This window comes from Ambystoma mexicanum, chromosome 4p (genome assembly GCF_040938575.1).
Source record: "Ambystoma mexicanum isolate Mex_15411 chromosome 4p, UKY_AmexF1_1, whole genome shotgun sequence".
In the NCBI taxonomy this organism is placed as follows: domain Eukaryota; kingdom Metazoa; phylum Chordata; class Amphibia; order Caudata; family Ambystomatidae; genus Ambystoma; species Ambystoma mexicanum.
The window spans coordinates 28,761,824-28,785,677 of NC_090927.1; the positions used below are offsets into that span (position 1 = coordinate 28,761,824).

A 23,854-nucleotide genomic window follows, 5' to 3' on the forward strand; every position below is an offset into this window, starting at 1 on the left:
CATTACGTATTTAAGCAGCGTGGAAACTTCACTCGCTGCTTCTGATCGAATCATTTGGCGTTGTGTAGCTGAACCTCCGGTCTGCATCCTTGCAGGTTACTACAGCTACCATTTTGGCCTTCTATAGCGTGTTTTCCGCCACACGCTGATTCCTGGAGCTGTTTGGTTGCGTGTAAATCCACACGTTGTCTTCAAACGCGGCCGGCCTGGACTGCGTGAATCCTGTTCGCGTGTAATTCCACACGCGCACGCTATCTTCAAACGCGGCTGGCCTGGGCTGCGTGAATCCTGTTCGCGTGTAAATCCACACGCGCACGCTATCTTCAAGCGCTGCTGGCCTGGACTGCGTGAATCCTGCTCGCGTGTAAATCCACACGCGCACGCTATCTTCAAGCGCTGCTGGCCTGGACTGCGTGAATCCTGCTCGCGTGTAAATCCACACGCGCACGCTATCTTCAAGCGCTGCTGGCCTGGACTACGTGAATCCTGCTCGCGTGTAAATCCACACGCGCACGCTATCTTCAAGTACGGCTGGCCTGGACTGCGTGAATCCTGCTTGCGTGTAAATCCACACGCGTATGCTATCTTCAAGCGCTGCTGGCCTGGACTGCGTGAATCCTGCTCGCGTGTAAATCCACACGCGCACACTATCTTCAAGCGCTGCTGGCCTGGACTGCGTGAATCCTGCTCGCGTGTAAATCCACACGCATATGTTGTCTTCAAGCGCTGCTGGCCTGGACTGCCTGAATCCTAATCGCGTGTAAATCCACACGCACACGCTCTTTTCTTCGCGGCTGTCCAGAACCGCGTGTACTTTGTTTATACCTTAAAAGGAGCGCTATTTCCAACTCCTGCACCTGTGTTATTAACAGGGGGATTGATTCATTTCTATACTTTACACTACGTGGGAAGGAAACTTTTCAAGGATAATTGGAAGGTGACAGTGAACAGTACTTTGGACGCTATCCTGTGGTGCATCAACCCGGTATCTAGCGTGAGCCTCGTTCGGTTCGGGATAAGTCTCCCTTACTAATCTTCCCTTCCTTGTCGTTTGTTCTACCTTGGATTCCGCAAGAGACTCTTCTGGATTCATCTGCCCTAGACTCAAGGTCAGTGTGTGCATTCTTGACATTTCCTATTCCATCATACCCAGGTTGGGGCAGTTATGCATGATACTTTATTTTGTTCTAGGCTGACTTCTTATACCTTACCCACGCCCTTTCCAGTGATCCATCGCTCTGCCTGTTTTACCAGTCAGAGAGTTGTATCATTTGGAAGGTCTTAACTTGACTTCACAACTATCAAAACGCGTGAACAGGGATCCGGAAGACCCTACCACCTGTATCCTTTTAAGTACCGTATCCTTTTCAGTTAATACTTTGGTGCTTTCTGACACCCTGTCCGCGAACGAATCTCATTCAAAATCCTTGCCATAACCCACTGATGTCTGTCCAACAACCCATCAGAAACCTCACCCAAAAGGTTAAGACACATTCCCAACAGACCCCTCCGATCTGCACACAGCCACTGCCTTACCACTCCGAGATTTAAACGCAAAAGAGCAGGCAGCGCCAGCTTCCGTTTGCTCTGCTACACTTTGGAACCATCTCCCACTCCCGGTCTGGGAGGAACCTTCCTTCCACCTCTCCCGGAAAAAACTCAAACTCAACTCTTTACCCAACTGTTCTCCCCCTCGTATGATTGACACTGTAAACTGGCCTGTACTTTCTGTGAGAATCAGCGCCTAGATGCCTAGGGGCTTTGTCCACTACTATAAATCCAATAAATAAAAATACATTCATTCAAAGCAGGTGTAGGACAGAAATGGAATGTTCTGGTAGGCCCCTCAACATGCTAACCTATGCCTAACGTGACAGAGTCATGGGTCTGATCCTGGGAAGGGAGGCCATGGACTCCAGAGAGGGTGTGGGGAAGCTGAAGAGGGCTTTGCGCCCAGCTCCTCACTATGTGTGTAGCCACACATGTACATTGGCGCCTCTGTCTTTGCCCGTATACCTATTAACCTATGTCCTGGCCTGATCACCTATTCTTTCAGATGGGTACCAAGCCACAATAACCAGAATGCACCAGAATCCTCAGAAACCTGGCCTGGATTGTGGATCATGGGAATCAGCACAACATAAATGAGAACTGGGACTAGAAGTACCACAATGCACCTGGGCCGAACAGACAGGGCCTAGTCTGGTTACTGGAATGGGAGTGAGCTAGACATTCCCCATCAGATGTTGACTAGGGAACCAAACACTTACCCCATAGCCCAGACTGGCTATAGGGGAGCAGCAGAGGAACACACCCAGCAGGGAGCTGTAAAGCATTTATGGAGACCAGGGAGCCATCCCAAAAACCGTTATAAGAGAGAAATGCACATGCTATAGAAGGGAGCAAACAAATAACCCCAGTGAACAAATGGATCTCTGGCAAAGATGGAGGCTGAAAAGGTGGCAGTGCTAGATGTCTTTTGGAAGATGTGCAGGGGACGTCCCAGCTCTTAAGGCTATAGCTCAGACAGATTACCCCAGTGAATCGGCTGACTCAAGCAGCCAATGGGAGCAGAGGGAAGCTTCTAGGCAGGAAAGGAAGGGCTGTAAAAAGCCAGCAGTCTACTGAGAGGTGTAGGGCTGAGGTCAGAGAGAATGTACAAGAACCACAGACAAGAGAGGAGGGTGTAGCAGTTAGAGGACTTGGAGGAGACTTTGGAGTGGTGATAGGGACATGAGGTAAGGGTTTGGGTGTGAGAAAGGGGTGCTAATTGCATGCGATAAAATGGTTGGAGGTAATTCTGGAGGGAGAGTAGGAGGCAGGTGCAGTGTAAGAGTCGCCAGGACTGAAGTAGGAGAGAAAAGACCAGATGACAAAGTGTGGCGAGAGCGAGACAGATGGAGGGGAGGGTGAAAAAGGTATGAGGCAGCCATTAGGAGTGGAGGAGGGCACAGCCTTCAGGCTCTCCCTACAAACAGGGAAGGAGCAGACAGTAGGGGTACCCTGGCTCCTGTGATTTGGCATTAGGACTTGAGTGAATAGGGTGACTGTGCTAAGGCGGTTGGAGCCCCCTAAAATGCTGCAGGAAGAACGTAGAAGGATCCCACCTAGAGTGGCTATATTTGCACATTTTGATAATAAAAAACTGAAAACTTGTGCTTTTTGACTTGTGACTCATTGAGCATCTTGACACACTAATAACACGCCTTTAATATTGCCTGCATAAATGGCCACTACTATTAATAGATAAGGTCATGTACCTAATGCTGCACTATCAATACATGTGGCTCCTGCGACAGGCCCTTTGTAGTTGGGTGCAAATAATATGCAATATCCCTAGTGGGGCAGGGAGTTGCCATAATTCATTAGGACTCACCAGAGGTTCTTTAAGCTTGGGGGTGGGGGGGGGGGTGGATATACTGCCCGGAACACACCAATGCGCCAGCTGGGGAGAGCCACATCACAGCCCGCACCATTTTTGGTACATGAGATGATCTACCCTTCATACTGTCGGCATTGTGGCCAGACCTGTGCTCTGTGGGTGAATAGAGATTCAGTGCAGACTGGGTTTGAAGCTAGAGGCAGTGAGCCGAGGAAGTGCGACTCAACGCACCCATGGAATTATGTTCACTTCCAGATTAGAGCACACTACACTGCCCACCTTTTCTGAGGCACAAGGCTAGCTACACACCTTAACAGCTGCACCCAGACTCTTACCTGTAGATCCAGAAGCTCCTATTTGCAGAAAGATAAAACATCAATGGTGGTATACCAAGCTGAGTAACGACGGACACGTTTCAGTCACTTCAAATTGAACAGGACAGCTATTTAACCTCAAAAAAGGTTCCCAGAGGACTTCCCTGGCAGTCGTCCATTAAACTAGTAGGCATTAGGCATGCTGGTGGACAAAGACTAATTGTGGTGTTCAGGTGTCTGCAAAATGGCAAGTAAAGCTGCTGCAACCTGGTGATAGTGATTCCAAAAATCTCTGAGCAGTTTATAGAGACAAACAACAGCTGACTGGATACTCCAGGTGGGAGCAAAAGGTTTAATGGCAAATACTACATTTTAACATTAGGACGGAGTGAATATGCAGGATTGAAAAGGAACACAGTAATGCATGAACGTCCTGCACTGCTGACTAAGACTCAATGCACTTTATCATACGTCCCTTCCATTGGCTGCACTTACTACCAGCGTGCTATACAGATTATGAAGTAGTGCAGTGCAGGGGGAATAGGGACACAGAGGGAGAGTCAATTCAACGGGATGGCTCTGCGCCACTCTCTAAAGGCCAGCAGATCATCAATGGTGGACATCTGGCACACATTAAATGGAAAATCGAGACAAAATTCAAGATCATATGAGAAATGGCTGTAAGTGCAGCACAAGGGAGACCTACTGCTTTCCATTGCAGGAAGAGAGGTTGCTCCCTCAAGAACAATATCACCAGGCTCCAGATACTTATCATGCCCTCTCAAAGCCCAGTTCCTGCCATAAACCAATTCTACAACCACTCCAAATACATCCCGCAGGGCATTGCCCCATTTGTAGCCACTGGTCCCCAGCCCCACAAGTCATAAGAATGTGCCAGCCACTCTGCACGGAGTTCAGTTCCATAGCCAGTGCAGCGCATGCCAGGTCTGCTGTCCAGGAAACCAAGTCCCCAACCACTCCAAATACATCCGACAGGCATTGCCTCACCTCTGGCAATTGGTCACTAGCCCCACAAGTCATAATGTGCCGGCCACTCTACCCAGACTTCAGTTCCATAGCCAGTGCCACGCATCCCAGAGTCTGTCGTCCAAATATCAGCAGCCTTCACGGAACAACTGCAACAAAGCAACCAAATCCCTACCTAGAGGGTTTACCTGATGCACATGTGTAAAAGTGAAACCCAATGATTCTCTTTGTATATAGAACTTCTACCCAGATTCCTACTACATCTAGGTGATGAAATAGAAACTCCACAAGTTTGGCTGAATGGCAGATGGTTGAGTTACAAACCTGATACAACAGAAGTTAATATTCCCCAATTGAACGGCATTTGCGGAAGAAACATCAGGCGTCTGCTGAAAAATATGCGCAGACATTTGAAATAAGAAGTGGACGGCCACTAAGAGGCGGGATGCATGGCTTGAAGATCGATCAATGATGCATTATAGCCGTGGTCCTTTCCCTGCCCGCTGCATTCCTACCCAGCATGCCTAGAACATTCATCAGCATGCATTCCCACTTGGCCCACTAGCTCACACCGATGCCGCGCAACCCACCATCTAGAAGCATGAGAGAGTGACCCATCTGGCACCCTGGGGAGATCTAGACACTGTAAAATAGGCCTGATATGCCAGCCAAGAAGTGTCAGAGCTTAGGGTTACCACTGCAAACACTCTGCAGGGAAAGGCACTAGTGATCGTGTAACATCGCCTATTTTGTGTGCCCAACTTTACACTCTGAAATAACTAGTCTAGGAGGGCTCAGAGCTGGCAAAGAGGAGCGCCATCTTCAGTCGACTTTTCATGGTTTCCTTCATTGCAAATGGTCGCCATTGGCCCCATCTTTATCCAATGTGCTACAGAGCATTTACTACAGACATCCCGTTCAGGTATTTTCCAGTAGAGGTTATTTGCTAGAGATGTATTTAATGTGGATATTGCTTGACGGCGCTACACTATCCTGCACAGCATAGCCATGAAGCGATCAATGATATCTCATGCCCAGGGCTACACGTCAGCTCAGGTGATCATCTTTGGATCATCCTGCAGGTCCTTCATTGTACCAGACTTAGCAAGCCTGACACCCTCCTACTGTATTGCTCTGCCTCAGTAGATCAGTCCAGTCCTCACAAGCAATTCTGACTCTAGAGTGGACTCCACCCTTGCAGCGCCACCTCCCAAGATGTTTTCCATCCGCAGAGAGCCCCCGACATCCCCTCACACTGCCCACTGCAAACAGGATTTCACAGCACCCACCAACTGACCAGGGTGCCACTCAACCCACCAGCTCCCTTGCTTGCCACTTCAAACACAAGTCCCTAGCCATGGGTGAAGCGTGCCCGCACAAGGCTCACCAGCACACAGGGCCCTCATTGCACCCACTGGCTCACAGGAGAGTCTCCTTATGTAATCACCTCTTTACCCTTACTCCTTCATTCCTCAGGGTGCCTGTCTCAAAATGTACCAAAGCTATATTGTGTGAGGTCTTAACATGTAACCTAAATAAGAACCTTCGTGGGGCGTTCCACAGGGATCAGCACTATCGCCATAGATGTATAACTAATACTTGGAACCCTTTGCCAAATTGATTAATTCCTCTGGCGCTGATTTTTTATGTAGAAGTATGACAGATATTTTGCAAAAACTTTATGTTTTAGACAGTCAAGCTCCTAATTTATCTAGTTGTATGACTGAGGTTTAAAAATAGATGAACCTAAATGGACTTATTTACTGCAGCAAAGATCAACGTTGTGCTCTGTGGTCCAGACTCTCACAATTAGAACCAAACCTTACGGCAGCAGACTTTAGCTGCCTCGTGAAACCTACAGCAGTAGTCGGAAGCTTCTCAGTAAACGGTCACTTACTCCGCAAATCAATACATTTAGTCAAAGTGCTTTCCTTCATCTTACGCTACTTACCCTACTGAAAACAATCTCAGCTACTTCACTTTCCAGCAGCAAGTGCCTGGGTAATGCTTCAAATTGCATCGAGCTGCAACTATGTTAACTATCCAACTCAGTATTTACACCTAGAAATATGTGTGCACATGCACGTTATAAATGCCATATCAGAATACCACACCATCAAACTGCAAAGAGCGCAGAAAGGGGTCTCATGATGCCACCATGTGCTAGCTCATAGCGGCCAGAGCCTTCATATTCCCCCGGTGGCACGTCGCACTGTGGAGGAGGGAGGGTTTGCTATACAAGGGTTGGTGCTGATCACATTCCGTGCATGCGAACCTCAGCACAATGATGCCGCCCCGCGCTGGGCCCGGATAGGAGCTTCATCAATGCATGCAACATATGATGAAGCAAATCAAGTGCAAGAGGTAGGAGTACTATGATGACGCGGATACTGCTGGTTCTGCGTGCTGCCATAACAGCGACCTAATGTTTCAACATCAGAAGGATGAAAGGCTGAGTCAGCGAGGTCAGGAATTAGATTTGTGAAGTCCAGCCTAGACCGCTTTGAAAGGACAGCTCTTTCCTCATCACTATATAGCTAGAGGAGGCATGAACCCGAGTTCCATGTGAACATCCATGCTTGCATATGGATAATCACGTACCAGACAGCATTGTGAGCATGCATTGCCAAGCGAACGCACTGCCATGCTGCTGTCCTACACTCACTTTCCAAGGTAGGCATTTGACAGCATGTAGGCCGGCCCTCTCTGCACCAAGGGCATCTTCCAATGCCAAATTCGTGAGTGGGAGGCATTGCCCAACACTATATACCTAAGCAGGTATATAGTGTTGGGCAACACGAGTACAATATCTGCCCTTCCATTTCCTAGTTCTACCTAGTCTGCAGCGGGCTGGGGGAAGGCTACTGGCTGTGGTGTCCAGTCAAAGGGTTGAATGAAAAAGGGTCGAATACAATACGTTCGACTCAAAAGGATCAACAAAAAAAAGGATCAAATGCCTTTTTTTTAAATGTATTTTTTTGTGGGGCTTGATATATGTCAAAATTGTGGTTTTTGGGCAAAAAAAAGTGGGTTGGGGGGGGGAACCTCCCCACCCCCTCCAAAAAAAATAATAATAATTCAAAAACCAGCATTCGATTTTTTGGTTTTCGGTCCTTTTGATTCGAAACAATTGTATTTCAAATATTTTCGTTCGACCCTTTAACCTACAACCACCAGCTGCACGAGTGAAGCACACACTGAGAAGCAAACAATGGAAGCAAAGTGGCTGAATACGTGGGGCTGCAGATGGGCTGAGCAGGAAAAGCGGCTAGAAGCCAATTCAAAGACTGAAGGAGAACAAGTCTGGGCTGATGGCCCCCAGGACTGTCTGAGCATCTCAAAGCATCCTTCTGAAACGGACGGGGGGGGGGCATCCTCATAAGATGATCCAAGGGAACTCGATAGACCAAAGTTTCATTTGTTAAGTCCAACTAATGAAGGGAACATTTAGGTATTGAGAAACTAAACCTAGTACTTCTGTCACAGTGCAGCCAGCATCGGGATGGAGAATACATCTCAGATGGGTCGTCTTCTGAATCCACAAAAGAGCCAGATGCTGCAAGCTGAAGCGGACTGCAAAGCATTTCGATAGACGAACTCACATGAAGTGCGAGCATAATGTGATCTAGAGTTATGAATGACTTTATATCTTGTGCCTTGGAATGGAAAATGTACAAATGTGAAAGTAGTAGGATCTGCTGACTGCATTTACTCACGTGGTGAAAAGACACATCGGAATCTCTATGTAAACCCTGTATGCAGAGCATAGCAATAGCAGGAGTCAGTTAAGAAGTCGTTTTGTGGACGGAAAGCCTCCAGGCGAGCTCAGCACTTGGGGGACTCAGCAGTGAATGCATAGTCATTTGGTTAATTTAAGTTTACAGCCAGAGTTGGAGCGAATCGAAGCCCATGTTCTCCTCAATCCAAAATATGAGGGTACAACTGGAGTCTTCCATCCCAAAGGAAATGAATCAAAAGCAGAACATAAATAAATAAATAAATAGTACGACTCACATCCGCCTGGTGGCTTTAAGAGGTGCCTGGCAGTGACATCTGAGCCCACACTTCTAGCACTGTGCAAGCAAGATCACATGCTTCATTGAGCTGTGTGGAGACCTCACATAACAGATTGTCAAATCTGGGCCATGAAGCTGCACAATTCGACCAGTGCAAGAAAAGGCTGCTGCATTCCTCTTGCCAGGAGCCGTAAGTGTGATGTAGCACAGAAAGCCCACCACTGTTCCCTACTATTAACCTCTATAATACTCTACTGCAATAACTGACACTTAAAATACAAGATGTGAGCCAAGAGGATTAAGGTGTAATTACAGATCCTCCCGCCCAGGGGCCATCTCAATTCCATGGCAGTAGAGTTATCTCTCTGGGTAACCCGATGATCCGCACCTAGGTTTGGAGAGATCGGATACCTGTTTTTGAACATAGCCAGACGGCTTGCTCCCTAGGAAGTAAACAATCACTGGTGACAATCAAATGAAAGATCCACACTCCGCAACGTTTAGCCTCTGTGGCCTAGGATAGATGAGAACAGTGCGCCGCCCAGCCTCACAGATGGGCACTAGACTAAATGCTAGGTCTGGAAAGAGTACCTGCACATATCTCCGTTTGTATGTCAGAAGGCAGGAAAAAGAATAAAAAGGGAAGAAGTTTGGCATTCAGAACAAATAGTGGAGAGGGGCTGATAGCACATGCAATAACCTTATATTGATTTAGCTTTGGTAGAGTTTTTTACGTTTCACTCAATTATGTCCTGGCAATTTAGCAGAGGAGCAGGACTTCCTTGTATCAGAGAGGTCTTTCCACATTGTCATAGCACAAGCCAGACTCCAACCTTGATCCGGCGAGGCCAGCACAATGGCAATCATCTCATGAGGCTAATGGACACCCCCCACATGATGGGAAGGTCTCTGCACTACAGACACTGAAAGCCCTACCACAGAGGGCACTTCCTCCAACAACATGCAACATAGCCATCCAGGGGCCACTGGTGGCAACCCCCACCCCACCGAAAAGTATCTCCTCCCGTCCCATTCTCACGAGGCAGATTGTCAATGTTCTAGTGCATTGGATAGTTACTCCACCCATCCGCTCCCTGGAGTGTCCACGTAGCCGACGGGCAGCTCCCTGGACACTCTCTCTGTCCATCGGCTCACAGGACATTTCCCTTTGCCTCCATCTCACCATGTAGTGCCTCTGCCTTCCCTTCCCTCTGTAGAAAAACATTGCCCAAGTAATTGAAAGTGCCATTGCTGCTTTCCCCCTCATTGGCCAATACCTCTAACGGGACACTACCCTGGTGCCCAGCTCTTGTTCCAATTGGAAAGTAGCCTGGATTTTCCAGCACCTCTGCCCTGAGGCTCAACTGAGTTAATAGAAACTCAATCTGACTGGAATTGGGCAACTCACAGGGGGTTCCCTGTGCATCCAGTTTCTGCCGCTAACCCCCCCTGTCATTCAGTGCAATAGTTCGTAGCAACATTGTAAGGCTCACAGTGATGGCAAATGGTCTTGGCACCAAACCTCTTAACTTTCCTTATCGAAACATAACTTACAATAACATCAATGAGTGTTTGCCCTTCTCTATTAATTATTCTGTAGATACTCCTCTTTCCCCTGACTTCATAACCCAGCATCAGGTTTGTACCATAGTAGCAGTGCTCATTAAACTCTGGTATTATCTTTAAATAACATCCATTGTCCTGAATGCCCTAAACTGAAGGCGGACATCAGAATGTCGATTTGGGACATTCTGTTGCGTCGATTCTCAAGTGAACATACAAGATGGATGGATATTTCACATACAATGTACATATGTAAAGCTCCTCCCTTGCAGGAGTTAGGGTGGACATTAAGGCCATGTAAATTCCTGGGCTTTAGTTTCCAATTGGTACATGTAACTGGCCTCAGATTGTTCACTGAAGCAGGACAACTGGCTGCTCCCCAGCAAAACCCTTAACACAACCATTGCACACGTAGGTTCCATCCCCACGGTCCTGTACCGAGTGGAGGCTGAACCTCTGCTTGCATTCAGTACATGTATGCAACTGCTCCTCTGCATGCATTTTCTTGTGAACAGAAAGAGTTTTTTGGTCGTGGAAGGTTTGATCACAGACTACACATGGCCAGAGTTTCTCTCTGGTGTGCTGTCTCTGATGCGCAATAAGACTCCTCCGTTCTTTAAAGCCTCGCTCACACTCCACACATTTATAGGGGGTTTCCCCTGTGTGTATTCGCATATGCTTTTGAAGGCGCGAGTTGTCGTAGAAGTTTTTTTCACACTTGGTACACTGGTACGGTCTCTCTCCTGTGTGAGTTCTGTGATGTATAACCAGTGATATCTTGTAGCTGAAGCTTTTTTCACACACAGGACATTTATATGGCCGGTCCCCAGAGTGGGACTTCTGATGTGTGAGAAGCGCTCTCTTCTGAATGAAGTTCTTCTCACATCCAAGGCACTGATAAGGCCTCTCGCCACTGTGTCTCATCTGGTGCCTGAGAAGATCTCTCTTCTGAGTGAAGCTCTTCACACAGTCAGTACATGAGTGTGGCCTGTCCCCTCCATGCCTTTTTCTGTGAGTCACAAGAGCCTGCAAGTCTATGAAGTTTTTCCCACATTCAGGACACTTGTATGGCCGATCTGCCAGGTGCGTCTTCTGATGGGCTGTAAGACTTCTCCTTTCTTTGAAACCTTTCCCACATTCAGTACATCTATATGGAGTCTCTCCTGTATGGATCCTCATATGTTTCTGCAGGCGTGAGTTGTCATAGAAGTTCTTCTCACACTCTGTGCACTGGTATGGTCTTTCCCCTGTGTGGGTCCGGTGATGTATAACCAGGGAGATTTTATAGCTAAAGCTCTTCTCGCATTGGGTGCAGTGATAGATCCTTTCGCGGTGGGTCCTCTGGTGTCTAATGAGATCTCTCTTGAGTGGGAACTCTTTACCACATTCAGAACACAGATGAGGCTGCTCTGCCACATGGGTCTTCTGGTGGACAATGAGGGCAGCATTCTGTGCAAAGCTTTTATCGCACTCCAAGCACTGAAAGGATCTCATTTTTTTGTGTCTTCGCTGGTGGCGTACAAGCTCTCTGTGTTGGCTAAAGCTCTGGCTGCACTGAGCACATGGATAGGGCCCATCGGCTGTATGGGTGCGCTGGTGACGCAGGAGGGTGGAGCTCTGACGAAAGCTTTTCTCACACTCCGTGCACTTATATGGCCTCTCCCCAGTTTGCATTCTTGAGTGCGCATTAGCGGGTTGCATGTTGGTGATGTTGTTTTCCAAGCACTGATATGGCCACCCTACTAGGCGCAGCCTCTGGTGTTGGAGGGCATCTTGAGTGTGGGCAAAACCTTGCCCATTCTCCAACCTTTGATAGGGTCTCTGGTGGGGATCTAACCTTGAGCTTGTAAAGAAACCAGTTGCACTTATGTAAGATGTGGAGTTTGCGCTGGTGCTTGGCTGCAGAGAGACATCAATGCTTGCTTTGTGCATGCCCCCATTTCTTGCATTCTGGCCATGGTCTTCACTATGTGGCAAAGATCTCGCCACCACCTTTGAGGACTCTTGGGTCTCCATACATCCCTGGTAGTCTTTGACGTTTGCCTTCAAAGAGCCATTCTCTGTTGGATAAGAATAAGAAATAACATTTACTATGAATGCAACTAGGTAATATGTCAATCTTTTTAGGGACTACAAAGCCCTTAAAACAAAACAGGAGCACACACCCCTTCCAGTGTGCAACTTATTTATATTTATCAGCACACAGGCAGCTCCAGGCGCAGCCCTTCCACACAGGCAGCTCCAGGCGCAGCCCTTCCACACAGGCCGCTCCAGGCGCAGCCCTTCCACACAGGCCCCTCTAGGCGCAGCCCTTCCACACAGGCCCCTCTAGGCGCAGCCCTTCCACACAGGCCCCTCTAGGCGCAGCCCTTCCACACAGGCCGCTCCAGGCGCAGCCCTTCCACACAGGCCCCTCTAGGCGCAGCCCTTCCACACAGGCCCCTCTAGGCGCAGCCCTTCCACACAGGCCGCTCCAGGCGCAGCCCTTCCACACAGGCCGCTCCAGGCGCAGCCCTTCCACACAGGCCGCTCCAGGCGCAGCCCTTCCACACAGGCCCCTCTAGGCGCAGCCCTTCCACACAGGCCCCCTCTAGGCGCAGCCCTTCCACACAGGCAGCTCCAGGCGCAGCCCTTCCACACAGGCAGCTCCAGACGCAGTTCTTTTTTTTTGTATTTGTTTAACAATACGGGACAACAAAACATATAAAATACAATATATCATCTGCTAACTGTATAAAATAACAGACGGGTAAAGGGGCAAAGAAACAAACCTATCGCTCAAAACTGGTCCAAGTAAAAGTATCAGTGGAATCATATCTTATATATTTTTAGTGATTAATAAATTACAAACCTTCCTTCAAACAGAAAATACTGAACTGTGCCAAGGCGCATGCCCAGATGTATGCGCTCTGCGGACGTGGGCTGGCACCTTCCATACGCCTCAGAATACTGGGACCAGAGTCAACGGAATAGGTGTTCTTCACAAATTGACATTGAAATGGTTTTATTTTATGCCCCGATAGGTGCTCATATCAATATTAACTTGATAAACATTTTAAAATGGTATTAATGGGAAATATTGCAACTCTAGGACTGCATTCATTTTCTAGATAGATGTGTGTTATCAGCCTGGCAGATGCATGAATCAGGATTAGTAGACCAGGCACAGGAACAACAATTCTGAGATGTGCCTGCGTCAACGCATCACTGTACCGCATCACACGCCTTACCTGGCACGTGTCCGCGCAAATGCGAACCCGGTTTAGGCAGCAGTTGGAAGGAAACGCTGATGCTGTATGGATGCAGAGGCTGGACTAATAGATTTAGGGGTGAGCCGCCTGGTTTATCATCACGATTTGTAGCTTGTTTGTAGTTGTGACATGTGTTAGGGAGAATGTTCATTTCTGTTCCAATTCCCTTTCACCTTAGAGACCCCCCCCCCCCCCCCCAGCTCTTTTTGCTGGCCTCAGGGCTTTTTCATTTTAACTCTGGAGTGAGTGGGACTTTTTTCTCACTCATGTTTTTTCCGAATAGGATTTTTGTGTTTCTTACTGTTTAATGGAGTCTGGTAAACTCCATAGGCATCTGCTTTTTGCATTGTGACACACAGCACCTTTTTGTGCAATGCCACAGAGAAGTCCCTTGGACTTCTCTTCTCTTAATGTTTGACTACATTTTCTTGTGTGAAGTACTGTTCACAAGAATAGTAAGATAACTCCTGTCTTACCTACCTTTTCTTTGGGGGGTCCAGCACACACCACCCTATGTGGAGTGCTGGGGGGTTACATAGTAACTCCTTCATCCCAATTTTTATGTAACATTCTGTTAAACTAACTTACTTGAATGGCTGGTGGCAGTAGTTTCTTTTTTACTACCTTGTCCCATGTATCTGCAGGCTGATTCTTTGACTGCAGTACAGCACCCAAGGGTGACCATTTTCTCTAAAATGGCCCCATCTTTTATTTTATTTTTTCGCTATTTCTTGTCAGTTAGTTCCTTCTGGGCTTTTACTCTTTTTGAATCGGGTGTGAGTCCTTTCTGCATTTTGCCTTTGGCGGTCTTCAGCCCTGAAGCCCGCCCAAGCTCCAGTGTGTCTTTTCAGCCCTGAAGCCCGCCCAAGCTCCAGTGTCTCCTTTGTCTCTAGGTGTGTCTGAGTGAAACCAGTTTCGATTGGCCGGCTGGCTGTCCAGGAGGACAGCCACCCTGCTGGGTGATTGACAGCTTAGGGCTGTGAATGAATGGGAACATTCTTAAAAGGCAAGGTTTTTGGGACTAGAGACAGTCGAAAACTGGAGGACAAAATCCAACTAAGACGACGTGAAGAGACGCCAGCAGCATCCTCCTGGACCACAAAGTGCCCAGTGAAGCCCTGCAGCTGTGCTGATCCTGTGTTTTTTCATTTCGAATGGAAAGACACGTACGGCTTGAGACAAGCTTCATTTTGGCACAACTCCCCCCCTCCCCACCCGACTTGCTGCGACTTTCCAAGGCTTCAGAATCCCAATGCCTGGTGACCCCTGACCATCATTGAGTGCATTGTCTTCGGAAGTGCGATCCGGCCACAACAACGTGGGCATCCAGAGGACCCTACAGAAGAAGGAAATCTTCCCTCACCAGAGTCCAGGACCGAGGGATCAAGCAACTTCTAGCCAGAGCGGTTTGTTCTTCTTTGGTGCTAGGAAAAAAAGGACCCCAAACCACAAAAGGCTGCCGAATCAAGGAGAATCCATTGCCGCAGAGCCCCCACTCTCGCTCTAGAGTGCTGCTGCAGAGGCCCACCAAACGTCCTCCCTTTCGTCACCGGGACCAAGGACGAGGAACAAGGGTCTGCTACACTTCAACAGGAAGGCATCCAGCTGGAACAAATTCTTCAGTTCACAGGTACTGTGGGTCTTGGGGGTACATCTACCTTTCGTCAATTGTGGTGCTGCCTAGCTTGGGGAGTGCCATTTTAGCCTCTTGAGTTGACCTTAACTCGCCTGCACTGGCCTCCCAGCTTGCTCTTCTTCAAGGTGGCTCCTCTTGAGCTTCTGTGATTTTCTATTTGAACTACCGACTATTTAAAAACATTTTCTAAGAAGAGAGCATCCGAACTTTGAACTAGCCCATTAACTTTGGCTGTCCTGGCTCCCTAAAGGTCCCCTTCTGAATCCATTGGCAGTGCGAGTTGCCCTACAGGTTTTAATTGTTGAACACTTATTGCCAGGATAAAAGACTGCCTACATCCCTCTGGGAGAATCTGTTTTTCAAAGTATGTTCTGATATAACTATAACTTTTCCTTCGTTATAACTCAATATTGCAATGGTGATCACAAATAAAAGTGTTACTACTGACCTCAAATGATGTCACTCAATGTGCTGGAAAATGTATAACATATTAAAAGTGTGCTCACCTGATCTATTGCTCTTGTTGAATTGAATCCTAACTTTGGGATTAATGTTAGTTGCTGCTTTTTAAAAATAGTCTTACTCGCCTTGTGTATATGTATACTATAACTTAAGTGTGTAAGTGTTTAATTGGATACCAGTATTTACGGATTTCATTGTACAGTTCTAAAGCTCACACTACCCTTCTTAAGATGGGACTGAGCAGCCAGGCCTACTACCAACTTGTGTAGTACAGCCCTATATTTAAAAGGTGGGTTACTTAATACCAAGAGATAAGTCTTGTAAAGTCCCACACCAGTTGGACTCTACACTAGCAGGTTAAACATGGTGGGGTATGAATTCGAAGGGTTCACCCTGCAGGAATTGGATAACAATGGGGTAAGATTACCCTCAGGGCAGTTCAAAATCCGGGATTTACCATTTTAAAACCCGCATTTCCTGTGTCTACAACGGTATCCAGTCATTGCATCTAAACGCATCGACAAACAATACCATCGAAAAAAGCATAGAAAAAAACCCATTTTTCAATGGTAAAGCGTTTAGTTTAGTAAAAATGTGTTTTAAACCATTAAAAAAAAGGGGCTGGGGGGATACCCCCCATAAATTGTTTTAAAAGAAATGCATTTAATGTTTTTTTTTTTTTAGATGCTTTTTTGTCAATGCTATGGTTTGTCGATGCTTTAACTGTCAATGCAATCACAACCGTCTACAACATCTAGCACAGCTGCTAATGTATTAATTAATGCCAGGGCCGCCATCACTCATGCAGTGGAAGTGGCTGAGTTTATCGGGGAACACAAACTTGATTTGCTTCCAATTACTGAGACTTGCTTTTCTGATGTCTCTCCGGCCTCGTCCTCATTATTTGGTGCTGCACGATTATCTATTACAGTCTATAAACTGAGTAGTGTTAAGAATGATGGCAAGTCGCGCACTCTGCTTCCCAGTCAGGTTTTCCTGCTCTAGCAACAAATTGTCTTCTCCTCCAAACGTTTTCTTGACTCCATCAATCATCAGGGAGGCTGTGTTTCTTTTCCTTTTCAGGTGTTTCAGGTTAATTCACATTGATGTCTCTAAGGATTCTGGTACTTGTATTCTCACACATTTTTTTCAATTGCAGGTGACTGGGAAACAACTCCCTCCAAAGCGCAAATCTTTCCCTTGATAGGGGAGGGGGAAAACCATGTTTATGGCTCTCCATAGTAAGGCATGATGGCCCTGGTGCTGCAGCCTCTTGATACACGGAGTAGGTAAGAGGGGGGGGGGAGGATGGATAGCAGTCATTTACAGGTTTTCAATGCAAGTCTCTAATTTAGAAACACTAAACTGGGAGGAAGGGTTACAGGCTGGAGGGAGTCACAGGTTGGTCTATTGACACCTTCGACGTTCTCAGTAAAAAAACAAAAATAAAATTTAAAAAATGGTACCGAGGTGTTCTTAACCGAGGCGCCGGGCCGACCCTAAATTCCATTTTCCATGTTGATGACGGCAACGTCATCAGAATGTACAACGGACTTCCCGACTTCACTTCTGGGGGCGAGACGCACCACACAGGTAAGCTTTATTTTTATTTTCCTCTTGGAAAAAGACCATTAGCACCCGTGTAGGGGATCTACACGGTTGTGAAATGGTGAAGGGGGAGCGGCGAAGGGAAGTGCCCGACACCAATGAGAATTCTCGGAACGCAGGCTTTCCTTGTGTTAGGGAGAGTGTCAATTTCTGTGCCAGTTCCCTTCAAACGTAGAGACTCCCAGCTCTTTTGTTGGACTTGGGACCTTTCAATTTTAACCCTGGAGTGAGTGAGACCTTTTCTCACTCATGTGTTCTTACCGATATGGATTTTGTGTTTTCACAGTTTTTGGGGTCTGACAAACTCCATTGGCATCTGCTTTTTTTTTATGGTGACACACAGCACCTTCAGTGCAGTGTTACTGAGAAATCCTTCAGATTTCTCTTAAAGGTGTAAATATCTTTTCTTGGGTTAACTACAGTTCCCAAGAACATGAAAGTAAAATTGACTTTACTTACCTTTTCTCTTTGTGGGTCCTTCACACACCATCTTATGCAGAGAGCTGGGGGGTTACCAAGAGCCCCTTGTCCTACTCTTTCATGTAAAAATGTATGCTACCCTCACTACTTGAAATGGCTGGTGGCAGCAGTTTACTTGGGTGAGCCATTTTGTCAAACTGGCCCATCTTTTTTTGCCATATTCTGTTTGTGAGGTTTTTCTTGGGTTTTACTCTGTGCGTTGAGAAAGGTTTGAGCCCTTTGTTCGTCTTGCCTTTGGCGGGCTTCAGCCCCGAAGCCCGCCCCCGACGCCAGTGTGTCTAGAAGGTCAGGATGTGAGAGAGGGTTGTTAGGAAGAATTCTCATAAATGTGCCAATTCCTCCCACCTTAGAGCCCTCCAGCTCTTTTGCTATACTTTGTGACTTTGAACTTTTTAAATATGTTTGTTTTCTGTGTTTATTTTCTTTGGTTATGGAGTTTTAGACCATAGGCATCATCTTTTCATTTGTGTCACAAAGCACCCTCAGTGCAGTGACACCGGGAAGCCTTTCAGGCTGTCCCAAGGTTTAAATACCTTTTCTGGGATAAACTACTGTTTCCCAGAGTAAGTAAAGTGAAATTGACTTTACTAGTCTTTCCAAATTCCTAGACCCAGCACACACTATCTTATAATAGAGTGCTGGAGGGGTTACCTAGTATCCCCTATGTCTAGAAACTCATGTAGCAGTCAAATGCTACCCTTCCGTATCGAAATGGCTGGTGGCAGTGGTTTTAAAACAAATTACCATTATTTTTCACGACCGCGAACACCAGTAGCTAAAAATCGTGGGAGCCATGTTTTTCAAGATGGCGCATGAAAGGTCCTTCTGGAGTTTGTCTCTGCGCGCCAAACTAGGTTTGGTCCCTTTGTTTCTACGCCTTTGGCGGGCTTCAGGACTGAAGACCGCTTCTGCCGTCCAAGTGTTTGGGGTGGGCAGGAAGTGAGGGAGGTGCCCGAAACTCCCTGTGCTTAGTCTCCTAAGAGACCCAAATGCACCCTGGCGTGATTGGCTGACTGACTGACCAGCAAGGACAGACACCCTGCTGGGTGAGTGGCAGCTAGGCTGGAATGAATGGGAGAAAACAGTTTAAAAGGAGAGTCTCTTGGAGTGAAAGGCAGAGTAGACCACTGGAACGAAAGAACCGAAGACGAGCTGGAAGAGGATGGCTGCTGCAACAACTGGACTGCTGGTTTGCCTGGTGAAGCCCTGCTGTAGGTCCGAATCGTCAAGTTCACCTCGACAGAGAAGCCCTGCAAGGACGACTTCTCCCTTTGAGTTGGTAGAACCAATCAACTCGTAAGCCACCTGGAAACCATTCTCAGAGCTGGCTGCATTTTCCTCAGAGTGCTGCAGGAAACCGTATAACCAGGTAGAAGGACACCGGCTTGTGTGCTTTAAGACAGCTACTGAATCAAAGATTTGCCAGCTTTGTGACCAGTCCACGTGCAGTGCAGGAGTCCCCCGGCGTCCTCCCTCTCGTCCCCACGATTGAGGCTCAGGAACAGCGAGATCTGCAGGAACTGCCAGGAACAGACATTTTCAGCTGCATCTTTTTATTCAATATAAGGTACTGTGAAAACCCGACCGAGTGAGCTTACCTCTCACTGTGAAAGTGCGTACAACTTTGGCAATTTACAGGCCTATTCAGCTTGTGACCTAACATATGAACCATTCTTCCGTGAACTACTTCCAAGAACCGTGGCAAAAGACTTTTCCGTTTAAATATCAAAACCGTTTTTACCTATACAAGACACTAGCCCATTGACTTTGGCCTACCTATTGCATTGAATCAACTCCTCTGGTGAACTCAAACTATTTGGACTGTTTAAGGGCAACTCTGATATTTGTTTTTATTAGATGATGCCTTTTTGCTCCTCCTTCAAAGTAGTGTAAATGTTTCAGAACCGGTTGGTGTGAAGTGTTGTATATTTTTGTGCGATATTGATTGCCTCCTTTTAGTGAATTTTTTTTTAACTGACTGTAAATAAATTAATAAGTGTTTTACCACGAAACCTTGAGTTTAAGTGTCTATCTGAATACTTGTGATTGTACACCTATGTGTAACATCCTTACAAGCTCACATTCCCTTTTGAGATAAGCCTGGTTGCTTAGCTCGCTACCAAAGACTGTGTGGTACAGACTTCTACCAAAGGTTTCAGAACTCTTGTTAGGCTAAGTATGTATGCAGTACCCTTTGGGACCACTACACACAACTATGACTATAGGTGCAAGCAAACCACCTTTGGTATAAGTCTGTACTACACAGTTTCTGGTCGCGGAACTGAGTAGCCAGGCTTATCTCAAGAGGGGAATGTGAGCAGTAATGATGTTACACAGAGGTCTACAATCACAGGTGTTCAAATAAACTCTTACACTCAAGGTTTCTTTGATCAGTTTAAAAACATTCATAAGGAGGAGGAAATTATAACATATTTCAATAATATTTAAGAATACTTTTCAAGAGGAGTAAAAGGCAAAGATTATTAGACCATGAAAGGTTCCAATTATTCTTAGTGCAAATACTTGAGTTCACCAGAAGAGTCAATTCAATTCATTAGGAAAGGCCAAAGTCAATGGGCTAAAGTCTTGGATAGGATAAAGCGGTTCTGGTAAGTAAACGGTAAAGTCTCTGCACAAGTTCTCACAAGTAGTTTGTAAAAAGAAGAATCATATGTTGGGTCACAAGCTGATTAGGTCTGCGAGTTGCAAAAGTTTCAAGCACTTTCACCGCGAGAGGCAAGTACTCTCAGGTTCGTTTCACAGTACCTAAGAATGAAGAAAAAGATGCAGCTGAAGACTTCTGTTCCTGGCAGTTCCTGCAGATCTCGCTGTTCCTGGGCCTCAGTCGCGGGGACAAGAGCAGGACGTCTGGGGACTCCTGCACTGCACTGGTCAAAAATCTTGCAAATGGCAAACTTCAATTCCGTTGGCTGTAAGTAACGCACAAAAACTGGTGTCCCTCTCCCTTTCCTGCAGCACTCTGAGGAAGATGCAACCAGCTCCGAGATGGGTGTCCAGGTGGCCACCAACTCAAAGGGAGAAGTCGTACTTGCAGGGCTTATCTGGCGAAGTGAACTTGGTAAGGAACAAGTTACTGCTATGTATTCTTTATTCATGAGCATGTGAATCCATGCCAGACCCAATGCTGGCGAAAGAACAAGTTACTTACCTGTGACTTGTTCTCCAGCATGGGGTCTGGCATGGATTCACATGCTAATGAATATTCCCAGTCAGGCTGGGAATCCTCGGTAAAAGCAAAAAACAGTTTCAGTTCTGTTTCTAAACTGTCTTTCTCCTATAAGCCAATGACTGAGCTCTGGGTTATACTGACCGCAGCCAATGACTGCCCTCTACCTAAGCCCCTCCTCTGGCAGCCACCTTCAGATTTGGTAGCACAAAGTGGCAGTAGGACCAACAGAAGAGCTGCAGAGGGGCAGGAGGGAGGGTTCCCATGCAAATCCATGCCAGACCCATGCCAGAGAACAACAGTTACCGGTAAGTAACTTGTTCCTTCTCAGCATGGGGTCTGGCATGGATTCACATGCTCATGAATAAAGAATACATAGCAGTACACACATGCACAACCACGACAGGTGGCAAGGCTCAATAGAAGCAATCTCTTACCTCCACACCAGGCTCATCTTCAAGTAAACAGGTTGCACAGCACTGCTTGGCCGACTCTGGACTCCTCCCTGGAATACCTGTCGACACAGTAGAATTTTGTGAAGGAGTCAGTCAACCTCCACATAGCAGCCCTGAAAATGTCCAGCAAGGGCACACCAGACAGGAACGTCGTAGTAGCAGCCATCGCTCTGGTAGAATGGGCTCTCAGACGGCCAGGCAGCGGTCGGTTTGCCAACCGGTGACAATGTATGATGCAGCTGGAGAACCACCTGGAAATGGAAGCCTTGGGCAGGGCCTTCCCATGGTTCACAGGACCAAAGTTCACAAAAAACTGAGATGTTTTTCGGAAACTCTTCGTGCAGGCCACAAAACCTCAGCGCTCGGGCCACATCCAGCGAGTGCAAAGTCCTTTCAGCCGGCGACGAAGGCGTCGGAAAAAACACAGTTAACACCAAGGGCTTGTTGAGATGAAATTCCAACGGAAGCTTGGGCATGAAGGAGGGGTGCGTTCGCAGCACCACCCTCGTCTCGCGGAAAGTCAAGTAAGGCCGCTTGCACGACAGGGCCTGGATCTCACCTACTCGTCTTGCAGACGATTAGGTGATGGACACGAGGAACATGGTCTTCCACGACAGAAACCTGGTGCGACCACAGCGAAGACCGTCCCGGAGACTTGGTGTAGCGGGAGATAGCCGCTAGATGCACTTTGATGGAGGTGTAAGCCAGCCCCGACTTAGCCAACGGCAACAAGTACGGAAGGACTGGGGGGGAGGGGCGCGACCCTCAGAGGTTTAATCTTCTGCGACCGGCACAAAGTCGCGCAACGCTTCCATTTGTGCCCATAGCACAAGAGTCGACGATGTCCTGGCCCCGGCAAGGACCTCCTTGCAGTCCGCCGGAAACTCGTACCCACCAAACTCTAATGCTGCAGGAGCCAGGCCTTCCGGTTCAGAGATCCTGGTTCGTGGTGCAGTATTGCGCCCCCTCCCTAGCGAGCAGATCCGCAATCACTTGTAGCTTGACTGGATATGCCGCTGAGAAGGTCCGGGTACCATATCTGCTAAGCCACGCTGGTGCGACAAGGATCATCATGCATCAACACTGTCTGAGTTGACTGATGACTCGTAGTAGTAGTAGAGGCAACAGAGGGAATGTGTACAGGAACAGGCCTTCCTACCGGAAGGAGAATGCGTCCCCCATGCTCCCCGACTGGGGGAACCTGCTGGCGAACGTCTGGCACTTTGTGTTTGTCGCCGTCCCAAATAGATCGATTTGGGGTTTGCTCCACCTGAGGAAGAGGCTGTCCACTTGATCCTGCCGAAGCTTCCAATCGTGGCAAGAGGGCAGCACCCTGCTGAGAGAGTCAGCGACAGTGTTTTTTACTCCTGCGAGGTGAAAAGGAACGAGAAACAACCCCTGGGCCACCGTTCTTGTGCCTCTCTGGAGAGCGCCATGGACCCGATGCCCCCCTGCTTCCTGATGCAAAACATTGTGGTGGTATTGTCGGAAGACCCTCACCACCTTGCCTTTGAGAGACGGCAGAAATGACTTGAGGGCCCAAAACACTGCCCACAGCTGCAGAATGTTGATGTGGAGCTCCTTCTCCTCCGGCAGCCACAGGCCTCTGGCGTGGAAGATCCGGTGTGGGCTCTCCAGCCCTCCAGCTGGAAAAGGGGGGCTCTGGAAGCCCATGCCCCCAGCAATGTTGGAGTGCACACCCTGCCACCGTATCGCTCGATGGAACTCCTCGTCAAGCATGATCCTGTCTTTGAAGCTTCCGGACACCCGGATCCAACGGGCATCCAGGAATTCCAGGAGTGGTTGCATTCGCAACCTGCAGAGTCTGATCAGGTAGATACACAACAACATCATGCCGAGCAGCCACTTGGCGGTCCTCACTTTGGCAATCTTCAGTGCTAACAGTCGTTGCACCTTGCCCAAGATGGCAGCTATCCTCTCTTCCAAAGGGGCCGCCAGGCAGGACACCGTGAGGAGCCTGTCCCTCAGGAACAGCACGTTCTGCGATGGAGTCACGCAGGACTTTGCATAGTTCACCGAGAACCCCAGATCCGTCAGCAGCCGGACGGTCCACACTGTGTATCGAAGAAGATGTCTCTTGACTTGTCCAGGATGAGCCAGTCATCGAGGTAAGGGTACACATGTATTCCCTGTAGGCGCAGATGGGCTGCCGCCGGAGCCAGTCACTTCGTAAAGACTCCGGGTGCCGACTTCAGTCCAAAGGGGAGAGCCTTGAACTGGTAGTGTTTCCCCTGTACAACAAAGCGCAAGAACCTGCAGCGTTTTAACCTGCAGCGTTTTTCATGAATGGGGATATGGAAGTAAGTGTCCTCTAGATTCAGCGACGACAGGAAGTCACTCTCCTCCAGATGGCAGAGTACATGCTGCTGCATGACCATTTGTGCATTTTTGGGACTTGATGTATTTGTTGAGTCGTCGTAGATTGAGAATGGACCTCCATTCCCCGGTCTTCTTTCTTACCAAGAAGTATCTGGAGTAAATGCCAGAGCCCC

General features: G+C 47.8%; 1 protein-coding gene across 5 annotated transcripts in view; it reads right to left on the bottom strand.

Moving 5' to 3' along the window:
* Positions 1–4,017: 4,017 nt before the first annotated feature.
* The window catches only part of LOC138452927 (zinc finger protein 271-like), a 161,746-nt gene continuing 141,909 nt past the window's right edge, over positions 4,018–23,854 (bottom strand). For all 5 annotated transcript variants that reach the window (XM_069605285.1, XM_069605286.1, XM_069605284.1 and 2 more), the window contains one exon: positions 4,018–12,322. In XM_069605285.1, the coding sequence (XP_069461386.1) occupies positions 10,614–12,322 (1,709 nt within the window). In that variant the 3' untranslated portion in view covers positions 4,018–10,613. The remainder of the gene's footprint in view (positions 12,323–23,854) is intronic.